Below are 13798 nucleotides of genomic sequence, written 5' to 3'. Positions count from 1 at the left end.
TCCTTCCTCCAGGGAGCATCTTGCAAAACATGCAGGATACGTATAGAAAATATTCACAATGTTCAGTTCTTTCACAAATTCATGCATAATCGGAATGCTGCTGCCTACATCTGGTCAGCAAGTTAATTGGGACGCAATTAAGAAGAAGAAGATGATGATGATATTGGATTTATATCCCGCCCTCCACTCCGAAGAGTCTCAGAGCAGCTCACAATCTCCTTTACCTTCCTCCCCAACAACAGACACCCTGTGAGGCGGGTGGGGCTGGAGAGGGCTCTCACAGCAGCTGCCCTTTCAAGGACAACTCCTACCAGAGATAAGGCTGACCCAAGGCCATGCTAGCAGGTGCAAGTGGAGGAGTGGGGAATCAAACCTGGCTCTCCCAGATAAGAGTCCGCACACTTAACCACTACACCAAACTTGCAGACCAGATGGAGGCAGCAGCATTCTTTTGGATAGCTCTGCCCAACTAAATTCCTTTGGATAGCTCTCGTCTTGTCTAAGGAGGCTGGGATTTCCTTACTGCAGGCTGATGATGTCATCAGCCAACAACACAAGGCTGTTGCAGGTGCTAACTGCTGCTGAAGCCAGTCTCTGTCTAAACTGAACCTGGCAGCAAGGCATGGCTCAGGTTCAAACTCATTTCCAGTTCTTGCAGCAGCTCTAAGGCCAAGGGTGTCAGTAGGGTGCTAGCTTGGTCCTGGGTGCCAGCAGCAGCACTGGGCCCAGGACAGCCTTTCCTTCTGGTGGAACCAAGTCAAGTGACACATGAGGCCTCGGCAAAATTGTTGGATTTGACTGCCTGCTCCTGGCCACCAGGGGTCATCTAGACTCACTGAAAAATATCCCTGGGTGTTAAAGGTGGATCCCTTATCTTAGCCTGACAACCTAACTGCTTGTTCTCAGATATAACTGTATTAAAGCTGGGGTGCAGGAAGAACTTTTGCTTCAGATAATTGTTAAAAGAGGATTTAAAAGTTGAATTAGATATCTACTATTTCTTAAATAATTTGGTGCCAGAGTTGGTATATTCTCCTTTCAGAAGAGATGCAAGATACTGATTTAAATCACAAGTCATTGCTTTAAAGTCACATCTCCAGTATCAGTGACACAAATCTAATTAATGTCGGTGGAAGTCTCAGAAAAGTGAGCTAAAAAAACAGATTGAAAAAAGGGACTGAGCAGCAAGCTGATTCAATGTAATCGTCGTCCTCAACATTTCGTATTTATTTATGGAACAACCAGAGAACTGGCAACACAGGCATTCAGTGTTACAAAATGTGCTGGTTATAAAACATTCATACTCAAAACTCTTCTCTTCCCAAGTTCTCCCAAGTAAATTCCCAATTATCAAATTCTGACGTCCCTACACATACCTAGTACATATTATAGGCCTTCAGGTTTCCAGTCACACCATACCATGGTGGTATTTTTTTCCCCCTCCTCAGACTGAATGGTCTAAGGACATATCACATTATTTATCCCTACTCAGTGAAATGTTCTGAAAGCCCTAGAGCCTCAAATTAGATCCAAGAGAGCAGTTTGTTGACTAAAATTCTGAAGATTGAATGTCATTTCACCAAGAACACTTTGAGTAAGAACTCATAGTGCAAACATATGTCTGCCAATATCATGGGCTTCATACAGAAAGTGTAGCAGGGAAATAACGAGGCGCACATTACTGATTGAAAACGAGGTATTTTACTATTTGGCACCAATAGCAAGGTTCATTTGAGCATCAAGGCTGCCAAAAATAATGAACCCCGCATACTTCTCAGACCATCTGCTTTAAGGAAAAGCAAACCTGCAGGTTGGCCCCTTACACATTATCTGATTCACTTCCCCCCTCCCCTTTCTCCCTGGTAGTTTTCCAGTGTGTCTGCTTATCTATTCAGCAAGGAGTTTCCTTATAGAAACGTGTCTGCCATCAATACACATCTGTCACTCACACCCATTTGGGCTGTCTGGTTTTAACAGTTTAGCAGAAGCTCCTCTGAGGGGCCTCTTAACAGTCACTCTAAATGTTGCATCAGACATTCTCTTTTGAAGGCACAACCATATTTTCAATTATTATTATTATTATAGGGGTGTTCATAATTATTCAGGGGTCTCCCCTTCAAAAGTCCTTACAATGAATTCCAAATGGGACAATTTGCAATAAGCAAGATGAGAAGAAATGCACTCTCTAGTATGCTCAAAGACAGATTATAATTATGTCACATGTTCTAATCTGAAATAATAGGTCCAAGATCTGAAGCCAAACAAATAATGCTCCTTTCATAAGCAGGATACACACAAGTCTGAAAAGTTCCCTGCGTTGATTTTCTTTTAACTGTCTTGCGTGTCTTTTTTTTTCAAGTTAATGCAGGGTACTTCTGTTAGAGGGCAGAAAGTACTACCTATAGATTAAATGCATAAACTGTATAAACTGCCCATATTTCTTGCTGTATGGAGATATTCTGTTTTCTAGCAAAATGGACTGGAACAAATATTTCTGGCTCTATAATCTTTTTTAATACTGTTATACAACTATGAACAGATTTCTAATGGCAACCTCCTGAATACATGTTACTATTAACATGTGATAAAAACATGAGTTCTTTAATAGCTGGGGGGGGGGAGTTGAGGGTATAGAATTTATCATTTAAAATAATTGTTTTCTGTAATTTTGCCTGACAAGTGTGGGGCACAATTATTGCCATTTATAAAGCTTTAACTGACCTCAAGTAAAAAAAAAAACAAAACCCAACAATACTGGAACTTTTAAAAGGGCCTTTTACTGTGGTATATTTTAGACAAGAGGCATGAAAAGAAAAGGGATTTTCTTGACTTCTTTTAATGAAAGAATACAAGCTTTCAATCTCTACAGTGTTTTATCTATTCTGTACTATCTCTTGTAAATTGAAGCAAACCTAGCAATCCTATGCCCATGGCAAAACAAAAACAAAAACACTACCATTCTGTAAAATATCTATTTTTAAAAAATTCAAACAACTTTGACAATCTGCAGAACTTTTTCCTCATAAAGGACACCAGAATATCTGGTAAACACAGGCCTGTTTCCCTATTCCTTCTCCCCTTTCCCCCACTCCACCTTGACTGGACTGGACAATTAGCACAATTCATTTTCTCAGGCATATTCATTAACATCAGGTCCGTGATTTTCTGTCTCAGGATTGCATGATGAAAACAGCTGTCAATGAAACCTTAAAGAGGATTGGTTTTCACATGTCACTGGCATAACTGAAGAGGTAAAGTTGTTCCTATCACTCCTAGAAAGATTAAAATCTGAATCTATCAGAGCTTGCTTATTTAAAAAAAAAACCTGCAAAGAACACATTACATAAATCAACTATTGTGGGTGAAGTAATCATCCTAAGAATTTAGAAAAAATACATTATTTCTGGTTTATGTAGGATACCGTGGGCTTTTCTACTGCATAACACATCCTACAAACAAGAAACAAATAATATACTTTACCTCACCTAATAATCAGAAGATATGCCTCTGTGGGTGTACTATTCAGGGTCAGCTCTATATTCAGGTCACCTCAAGAAGCAGATTTGGGGGCAGCAACCTGCCATCTTGCTTATCACCAAGGGTTGCCAGTTCCCACTTGGGAGCAGGGGATCCTCTGGTTTCGAGGCCCTCCTCCCTCTTCAGGGTTATCAGAAAGTGGAAGGGGCTTGAATGTCTGCCGGGTATTCCATTATATCCATGGAGACCATGGGGTATAATGGAGAACTGATCTGTGGGGGGACTATTTTTTGAGGTAGAGGCACCACATCCAAAACAGCCCCCAAAGTTTCAAAAAGTTTGGACCATGGGATCCAATTCTATGAGCCTCAAAAGAAGGTGCGCCATCCTTCATTATTTCCAAATGGTGGGAGGGCATTTAAAAGATGTGCAGTCCCTTTAGATGTGATGGCCAGAACTCCATTCAGAGTTCAATCATGCTTGTCACACCCTTGCTCCTGGCTCCACCCCCAAAGTCCCCAGATAGTTCTTGAGTCAGACTTGGCAACCCTATTATCATCAGCTATCTGTCTACCTGCCTAAATGACATCTCCTCCCAAAAGCCAAATGAGATCATCCTTCTTATTTCCTTCTATCCCCATACTTTCTCAAAAATATCTAACCATGCATGCTAGTTCCCAAACTCCCCAGAGACCTCTTCTCATGAGACTTCGGATGCCATTTCAGTTCCCTGGAAAGTCAAACTCTTGAAAGTAGTAAGTGCCTGATTTGGAGGTTGGACTCTGCGGATTTATATTTGGCTCCTCTCCCCAAAACCTATCTGCTTCCAATTTGGTCACAAAATCTCCAGGAATTTTCCAGCCTGGAACGGGTAAGCCTAATCAGGCCTAGTCCCAATGAATCCTCCCCTTAAAGGTTAAAATAGGCCTGGGAAGGGCCTTGCCCCCTTCCCCTGGATTTTTAATCACTGAAACCCAGCCTCGGAATGTTGTGGTGGCCTAACAGCAGCCACTGAGGCAGTCCATTGCTTAAAGCTACAGACACTTTTATCATTTTTGCATTTTTTAAACTCCTCAATGTATATATATATTTAGATTTCATAATTTTCTACAACCATGCAGCCTTGTTCAGGTTTGCAGAAAGATTTGTCTTGCCCATTCACAGCTCCAGTCACCAGATTTAAGTATCCAAAGATTTGGATGACTTTGCTATTAGAATAAAAGGAACTAGCCTGAGACTTTTTATAAATGGAGTCATTGTGACTATTTGGATGGAACCCAAAAACTGAGACTCTAATGGGGCAAGAAGAAGGTACCATCAAGTCACAACCAACTCATAGCAACCCCATCCCAGGCAAGAGATGAGCAGAGGTAGTTTGCCATTGCCTTTTTCTACATAGCAACCCCAGTCTTCCTTGGTGGTCTCCCACTAGGGTTGCCAGCCTCCAGGTGGGGCCTGGAAATCTCCCACTTTTACAACTGATCTTCAGCTGGTAGAGATCAGTTCCCCTGGAGAAAATGGCTACTTTGAAGGGTGGACTCTATGGCATTATACCATGCTGAAGTCTCTCCCATTTCCAAACCCCACCCTCTCCTGGCTCCACCCCCAAAGTCTCCAGGTATTTACCAACACAAACCTGGCAACCCTATCTTCCACCCAAGTACCAACTGTGGCTGACCCTGCTTAGCTCCCATGCTCCCAGGCTAAACTGGATTATTTTGGCTACTCCCTCACGTACTGGATCCAGTTCATTAATTTAATTTAGTTCATATCAGGAAGGCACTGAGATACAGTACCTAATTTACTTTCCTCTAGTCTCCACCATGAGGATTCAAAGCAGCTTGCATTGTTCTGCTTTCCTCCATTTTGTCTCACAAGAACACTGTGAAGTAGATTAAGCTGAGAGTGAGACCCAGGATAAGGAGGCTGTAGGGGCTTTTAGGCAAGGAAAAGAAGAAACAGGGGTAGTGAGATGCCCCCTGCAAATTTTGTAAGTTCCCTCATGTCCATTACTAATTACTTGATTTTTTTTAAATGCTACACTCTTGGGTTTGCCTTTAGTTAATATCACTGGGTGTCTGGCATTGCATTCCTAAACAGAGTTTTACTTTTTCAAAGTCCATTGAGATTGTAGTAGAAAGGAACATACCTATCCTTCTTCTGATCACCCTTCATTCTTGCTCTGTAGCCACTAGCCAGCACACAGGAAAGTACAATACTTCCACCAACAGGCTTCTTTATAGGTTCCAGCTGGGAGAAATCATTTACAGGTGGGACCAATAAATATGCACCCAGTGGGAGGCTGCAACCACAAGACCTAAGTGAGGTCCCTCCTACAGAGGCTTTGAGAGAAAAAAGAAACTAGGGTTCACGTAAAGGTATACACACACACACATATATATAGATACACACATACATCACACAGGTCAATGAGCTCAGAAGGTGTGACTGTTTAGGACTGCATTGCAAAATTCTAGTGTTCAAAGAGTGTGGGGGGGAGACCTCTGTTCACTGGCTGAATACTGGTATAATTTTAAACACTTTTATTGCACCCTGCCAGCTATATTTTTTCTGAACTAACACACAGACCCCATTCTTTAGTTTTATCATCGTGTTTCCTTATCATGAAATCTGAAATCTTTTTAAAAATTATTGGCGGTTAAAAGCTCAAAATAATAGCAGCACCTGTACCTTTAAGAAGAAAATACTCTCTGCAGCAAGTATTGTGGAGATTGCTAGGTAACTACAACAATACTGTGAGTTTTCACACCATGGTTTTTGTCTCTAAAAGGCAGGGGAGGATGAGCAGGTGGGCCATCTCCAGATCTAGCTTGCTACTATTCAACAGGAGCCACCACACAAAAATCAGTGTGGATCAGTGGGTAGGGTTTCAGACTAGGAGTGGGGAAGATCCAAGTTCAAATCCCCACTCTGCCTTCATTCAGTGATAGGGTTGCCAAGTCCAATTCAAGAAATACCTGGGGACTTTGGGGGCAAAGCCAGGAGACTTTGGGGTGGAGCCAGGAGACATTGGGGGTGGAGCCAGGAACAAGGGTGTGACAAGCATAATTGAACTCCAAGGGAGTTCTGGCCCTCACATTTAAAGGGACAGCACACCTTTTTTAAATGCCTTTCTTCCATAGGAAATAATGAAGGATAGGGGCTCTAAAACTACATGGTGATTGTGGGGGGCAGGGCTTCCCCCACCTGCCAGCTGTCTGGGGTCGGGGAGAAGCCTGTAAAAACAGGGGATCCGCCGCTGGGACCTGGGGATTGGAAAGCCTATTCAATGACCTTAAACCAGTCAGTCATTTCCAGTCTAATTTACTTCACAGGGTTGCTGTGAGGATAAAATGGAAGCCAGGAGAATGATATAAGTCACTTTGGGTCTCCACTAGGGAGAAAGGTGGGGGTGTAAATAAAGTAAATAAATAAATACTGGAGATTGTGGGGCAGATAAAAGGTAGGTTGTCTTGTGAGTGGGAATGAGTAAAGGAAGCAGGGAAAGGAGACAGGATATAGGGGGCTGCCTGGAGGAGGGAAAAAGGAATAGTTGGGGAGGGGAGATTCAGGGGAAAATGAGATGTCCTCAAGTTCTTGTAGGTCCCCTACTTGTAGGTTTCTATAAAGCATCATGATACATACCACTGAAAAATTCATCAGAAGCCCTGATGTCTTAATGTTTATCAGTGTACATCACACTGAATCTTGTTTTCTATTATGTCCATGCATACAATTTGGAGACATCCACTGCCAGTCTTCACAGTCCACATTGGACTAGATATATTAAGTGATACAAAAGGATTAAATCATCTCTCTAGGCAAGAAAGAACTGTTGATCCATCTGTAATTTCAGAAAAGAGCACTAAGCAGCTGCACCTTTTCCCCAGTACAACCTTCCTCCCAGCTGCTGTTAGCCCTGGGGAGGAGAAAGAAGTGGCAACCCTGCACATTGATGTGTAATATCTTTTTAAAAGCAAAAACAAAGTGCATGGATCTTGAAGACTAAATATTGCCCCATCCTACATCACACTCCAGTTAGACTTACTATGTTGCAACCAAAGCTCCCTCCCTCGCTACTTCAGCCCCCACTTTCCCTCAGTGGAGCAACAGGAGCAAAACTGAGTGGGCACAGCATTGTGCGATGTTCTGGGAATTCCCCATATCTCTACATTTTTTACCATAGAGATCTGGGAAATTCCTAGAGCATCACAATATGCCTTTTCCCCAACTCTCTGCCCCTCCAGTTGCTCCTCTTCCTCTCCACCCATTGCTGGTTGGCAACCCTAAACTCCAGTGCTTGAAGCCGCCACCCCTCCCCCCATCTAGTCTGACTGACTTCTGGTTTCAGCATTCAGCTGGGAGAGAAAAAGAAACTGATCACAACAAGGAAAAGCAGGACAGGGGTTGGCTGCCCTTGCTTATGCACTCCAAATACGCATCTCATTCAAGTATCATGTCAGGAATGAGGGGAAAGCTCTCTCACAAGTCAAGTCATATCTGTTTATCCTTGCCATATCTGCTATTTTGATATTCTATACAACTGGGATTCTCTTCCTACAAGCTTGACGTTTAGAAGACAAGATTCAAAATTACCCTTCTTGGGGGAGGGAGTCAAAAAGTGATACTGCAAGTAGAGTTGCCAGGTGTCCAATATTGTCCCAGGCAGTCCAGTTTTTTCACTCACTGTCCAGAACAAAAGCTGAAAAAAAAAATTAGGGTTGCCCGGGCCAGTAGATAGCAGACTGGGAGAAGTGCAGGGAGGCAAGTGGAGGAGCTTGGCCTGCTCTGGAAGCCCTTGCCAACCAAAGATGGCTGCAGGCCCAGGGAAGGAGTCCAGCAGGTGAAGAAGGTGGCAGGGAGAAAGTGCAAAACAGCAGCTGTGGACTGTAAGCTTTGATGCTCCCAAGTAAGGAAAAAGAAAGGGAAAGTGGTGGTTTTCTTGTTTCACAGCAGCACAGGTGGGGATCTTGGTTGAAAAGGCTTCTAATGCTGGTGCTCAGCCATTAGGGTTGCCAATCTCCAGATGGGGGCAGGGGATTCCCCCCCCCCCCCGTGTTTAGAGGCTCTCTCTCCACTTCAGGGTCATCAGAAAGTGGGAAGGGAGGGAAATGTCCGCTGGGCACTCCATTATTCCCTATGCAGACCGATTCCCATAGGGTATAATGGAGAATTGATCCACTGGTATCTGGGGCTCTGGAGGGACTGTTTTTTGTGGTAGAGGCACCAGATTTGCGGCATAACATCCAGTGCCTCTCCCCAAAATACCTGCCAAGTTTCAAAAGTATTGGACCATAGCGTCCAATTCTATGAGTCCCAAAAGAAGGTGCCCCTATCCTTATTTCCAATGGAGGGAAGGCATTTAAAAAGTGTGCAGTCCCTTTAAATGTGATGGCCAGAACTCTCTTTGGAATTCAATTATGCTTGTTGCAACCTTGCTCCTGGCTCCACCCCCAGTGTCTCCTGGCTCCACCCTCAAAGTCCTCAGATATTTCTTAAATTGGATTTGGCAACCCTATCAGCCATAGGTGCAGATAGCCACAAGTTGCATTCTCTGTCTCCCCCTCCCATGTTGTAGACAGAGGAAGAAATGGGGAAGGTATGTTTTCTTTCCCACTGCATGAGAGGCAAAAGGAGAATGTGTAGAAATACTAGTTGCTAGCCTGATTACTTGTGGACATTTTAGTTGACAAACTCTGCATTGAGTTGCATATAAAATAATACTTGATTTATTTATTTCATTTATGCCCTTCCTTTCTCCCCAAATGGGAGATAAAAGCATCTTTACTTGATTTGCAAACCATGCACATCTGAGCATTTAGTTTGCAAATCATGTGCACCTGTAGCACTGCCTTCTTGAAAGAGAACTGTGAAACAGGAGAGCAGTGCCTTTTCTAAAATTCAAAGTGAGAGAGAGAAGGGGTATGTTTTTCTGAAGAGGAGCATCTCCCTTATTTTAAAAACAAACAGCCAAAAAGACTTGTGTTTAAAGGTTGTTTTTTCCCCAACTATCAGCTATCCCATTAATTGAAAGTGTCTTCAGAACATAAGAAGAGCCCTCCTGGGTCAGACCCATGGTTCTTTTAGTCCAGAATTATGTTTCTAGTAGACAGGTGCCCTCTAAAAATTTCACAAGCAGGATTTGCAGGCCAACATTTTGCTCTGCTGCTGTCATTGAGAACCTATCAATGAAGTATACTGCCTCTTAATATTTCTTTGTTTATGTAAGCCATGCCTATCCTGCCTTATCAGCAGCAATTTCTGGCTTTTTCATATCTATAGGTGACACAATAACAGGATTTGGATGTGTATTTCACTCTTCAGGGGATGCCAAAATTTGTTTTAATTTGATATAATTCTGTCTTTCTATTTATTAGCTAACAAAGTTTTTGCTATTATCTCTCTTTTTGATATGTCAGTTTCAGAACATTTCCGGTTGTCCAGTAAAATTACTTCTGGTTTGAAAGGCATGTTTGTAATATTTGGTTTATGTTTGGTACTAGTTGTGTCCAATACTGTTGGACTAAGGGGCATGACCACCAAGAGTGTACAAAGGTAGCAATCTGTCTGCACTATTTGACACAGTTTGGTGAAAAAACTGGTATGTTTGACACAGTTATTGGTGAATAAAATAATATGACACTGAAGAGGTTAAATACCATCTAGTAAACAACTTATTGGATTTCTAAAGATAATAGAAAGAGAAGCATAACCCAATTTGATTTTTTTGTACTTCCCTGGTGCTTCATTTATGAAAGGGATTTTTTAGTAAACAGTACAACCAACTGGAGAATGAGTACATTGTGGATTCTAACCTATGTCCCCTCCACTCATGAAGTTTCACAAGGTTAGGGTGTCTAGTGCCCTAGCCCCAGGGATTGTTTCCCAGTACTCATGTTGCACAATGCTATCTTTATGCTTGTTTCTGATGCCAAACATCTGTGCACTCCTGACATTCCTTTTCTTTGGTTTTAGTTTGCTAAAGACCCAACACTACTTTATATTGTTATCATAGGCTCCAAGTGTCTTCACACAATCCTTCTGTGTTGGTAGAGGCTACCACACTCTGCCTTGAGTATTTCAATTGGGGCATCTGTAGACAGTCCTTTGCTCTTTTTTTCATTCATTCATTCATTCATTTATATTTGTATCTTGCCCTCCTCTGGCGTGCTCGGGGCAGCTCACAACAAAACAGTTCTGGGTGAAGGTCAATATGGGACACTAAATAATTGTTGGGAAGGCAGTCCTCCATGATCTTTTCCTTTGAGAGCTTCACACCCATCTTCTTCACTCAATGAACTTGCTAATCTTCCAATGAAAACAGGATTGTACTTACCTGTAACTCTTGTTCATTGAATAGTCTTCTGCCATTTTGCAAACTCTATGGAACCCTTGTTTCTTCAGGTGTTCAGGGGTGGCATGGAGAGAACTGAGCAGGTAGCATCTTTGATCCTAGTCATGTGATCATTTTGGCGAGAAAGCACCAGATGGAGGAGGGACGCTACTAGTCAACTAGAAAGCTTTGGAAATCTTTTCCATAGCTGGCCTGTGCACATATAGGCCCAGTGTGTGCTGTGAGAATAATACCCCTATTTCCAGAACATCATAGTCACCCGCCTGGTTGCCAGGGTGCCTGGAGACTCAACTCACACGCATCTGCCAGGAGGATGGGTTTTGTCTACCAAACTGTAAGGGACTTATGAGTACTAACAGCCACAACGTTGCATGTCTCTTGAGGAGTGCTAACCAGGAGAACAGATGGTTTCCAGTCGTTCCATGCAACCCCCATCTTGGCCATAGCAGCAGAAGAAGGTGCGCCGCTGGGAACTGTCCAGGCAAGCGGTTTCCAGCCTCAACCATAGAATCCATCTTGGGAGGCTAACACCACCAGCAGCTATCTTCCTGCAGTGCCAGACTCCATCACAGTGAACTCAAGACAAAAACTGGTGCCAGTAGAAGATTGAAGAGGAGGAAGAACATCTTCACCCAGAGCCAAGTTTCTTTGTATAGACCGGGTGTTACCTAGGTAGCAATGTGGCCATCTATTGTCATCTTTTTAGATAAGCTTGATAGACTTAAGTACCCCCCACCTTAACAATTTTCCCCATTCTTTCCCTTAATGGTCATCCTGGAGCCTCCCCCTTGGCCCATTGTTACCTGGTAGTCCAATTAGGTAACTAAGGCCAAGTCTGCTCATTGGCTAGCTATGAGCATCCAATCAGGGAATGCCAATTAACTGGCTATTGGCTACTGCATAAGTCCAGCCCTTATGGTCACTGCAGAGCCTCCCCTTTTTCTGAGGTCATGCACCAGCTGACCACTGTCATCCGCCCCTGTACCTCCCATCCCTTAAGGGCTCAAGGTAGTCCTTAAAACCTGTGACCCAGCTCCCCACAGGTATGCATCTAGCAGTATCCCAGTTCCGCTGTCTAGATACATCCCCGAATTCCTGATCAGTTGAGGGTCCCCTCCCCCTAGTCCTCGTTCGTCACCAATGGAGCCTTCCTTGAAGACTACAATTGGTAATGCTCTATTATTTTGGTTGAAACCATCTGGCAACCTTAACTGGGAGAAAGGATAAGTGGGAAATAACCCGCTTCTTCCAGCAAAAAGCTGGTAGGCTCCAAGACTCAGCCTTCCAGGAAATTATAATATTTTATTCCACAGAGGGATTCCACAGATTACAAACTCTCATCCAATCACAGTAATTTTGATTGTCTTGTTAAAAACTAATATTAAATTAAAATGGTACACTTGGTTTGAGCAAAATCTTGTTCAGTATCCACAGTGGACAGCACTATGAATCCTCCCATAGACTCTCATTATGACAAATAAACAGGCCTCAAATTCAGTGGGAGCTCACAGGAGTACAGCTTCTGAGCCTTTCTGAGAGTTTCACCTCCTCCTTCTGAGAGTTGCACCTCCTTATCCATTGAATAGTAGGTGCAGCTGCATAACAATTCCTGGATGAGCGCCACCACCAATTTTTCTACAAAATGACCCCTGCAAATAATGAACTTTGAAACATCATGTATTACTCTTGCTGTCTGAATTGTAATATTATAGGTCACTTATGTTCAGAGCAGTCAACAGCAATTATGGAATTTGTTCTGTTAACACAGACTTATGGTGTACCAGTAATTTGTTTAATTTTACAGAGCAAGATTCTGTGTGCATAACTAAAAGATCAGTTTTAAAAGAGATATTGAAAAATACAGAAAAATGTACCCACAGAAGCCATAAAAGCATATTAGTTATGAAACCAAATGAAAGAATCTGCTTCTCTAGGCAAGTCAGACTGCTGGTAGCTTCCTATCTAAACTCCCCCCCCCCATGCCTGATATTACAGGAAGATATATTAAGCAAAACATTTATTAATAAATGAGTCTGAAAATAAAAACAGGATGAATCTGAAGAAACAGATTTTGTTTGTTGTGTGTCTTACCTCCCATGAAAAGCCAGTGGACTGAAATCTTTCCCCAGCGTAATGCAACAGTCTGGTTCATGAATGCTGTTTGGATAGGGTTTTTGTGGTTCTCCCTGAACAGCCATCATTTCCTTCAGCAGCTTCAGCTCACGGAAGTTGTTGGAAATGGGTTCTGCTGCCATGTCTCCAAGCAAATCCACATGGTGAGGGACTGAGGCCTGCGTCAACTCCATATCTACTTTTCTAGAGATTGCGCTGTCATCTTTATTGTCTAAGTACATAGCTCTATTACTTGATGGATTCTGTTTTCTTGCCTGAATAAGGATACAAAGCAAAGGAGTCAATAAGAACAGAACTTGTATGTCTACAAGTACAGAAATATATCATGTTTACATGAACCTGTCTTACACTAAGTCATACCATTGACAAATTCTGTCTACTCTGACTGGTGGAGGTTCTCCAGCATCTTAAGCAGAGTTCTTCCACACCAGCTGTTCCACACCATATTAGTTATGAAACCAGATGAAAGAATCTGCTTCTCTAGGCAAGTCAGACTGCTATATAGTGCCTGATTTGTTTAACTGGAGATACCAGTATTAAATTTGGGACCATCATTTTTTAAAATACATTTTAATTATTTTTTGCATTCAAATATAACATTTAGAATTTAACAAAAGCATTTCCACCACACATGTTGTATACATGAGGCAAAATGAAGCAAAATATAATAAATAAATAAATTTGGACTAGATATACTTCAATGTTCCTTGTACATATATATTCAGTTATATATCAAGCAGAAGCATAAAAATGAAACAATATAAATAAAGGTTAACCAGGATTCTACCAAAGAGACATATCATCTATTGCAGGGGTGGCCAACAATAGCTCTCC

The 13798-nt window shown here is 42.4% G+C and overlaps 1 protein-coding gene across 2 annotated transcripts in view; it reads right to left on the bottom strand.

Moving 5' to 3' along the window:
• LOC132590674 (P protein-like) overlaps window positions 1-13215 on the bottom strand; it is a 92282-nt gene extending 79067 nt beyond the window's left edge. Inside the window, exon 1 of one of the 2 annotated variants that reach the window (XM_060263642.1) lies at window positions 12923-13215. In XM_060263642.1, the coding sequence (XP_060119625.1) occupies window positions 12923-13185 (263 nt within the window). In that variant the 5' untranslated portion in view covers window positions 13186-13215. Of the gene's footprint in view, window positions 1-5626; window positions 5747-12922 lie in introns of those variants that run through there. The other variant, XM_060263643.1, reaches the window with a different exon arrangement.
• Window positions 13216-13798: the final 583 nt, after the last annotated feature.

Source organism: Heteronotia binoei, unplaced genomic scaffold (assembly GCF_032191835.1).
Source record: "Heteronotia binoei isolate CCM8104 ecotype False Entrance Well unplaced genomic scaffold, APGP_CSIRO_Hbin_v1 ptg000532l, whole genome shotgun sequence".
Classification (NCBI taxonomy): Eukaryota; Metazoa; Chordata; class Lepidosauria; order Squamata; family Gekkonidae; genus Heteronotia; species Heteronotia binoei.
This window is presented reverse-complemented; position numbering and strand designations above follow the sequence as displayed.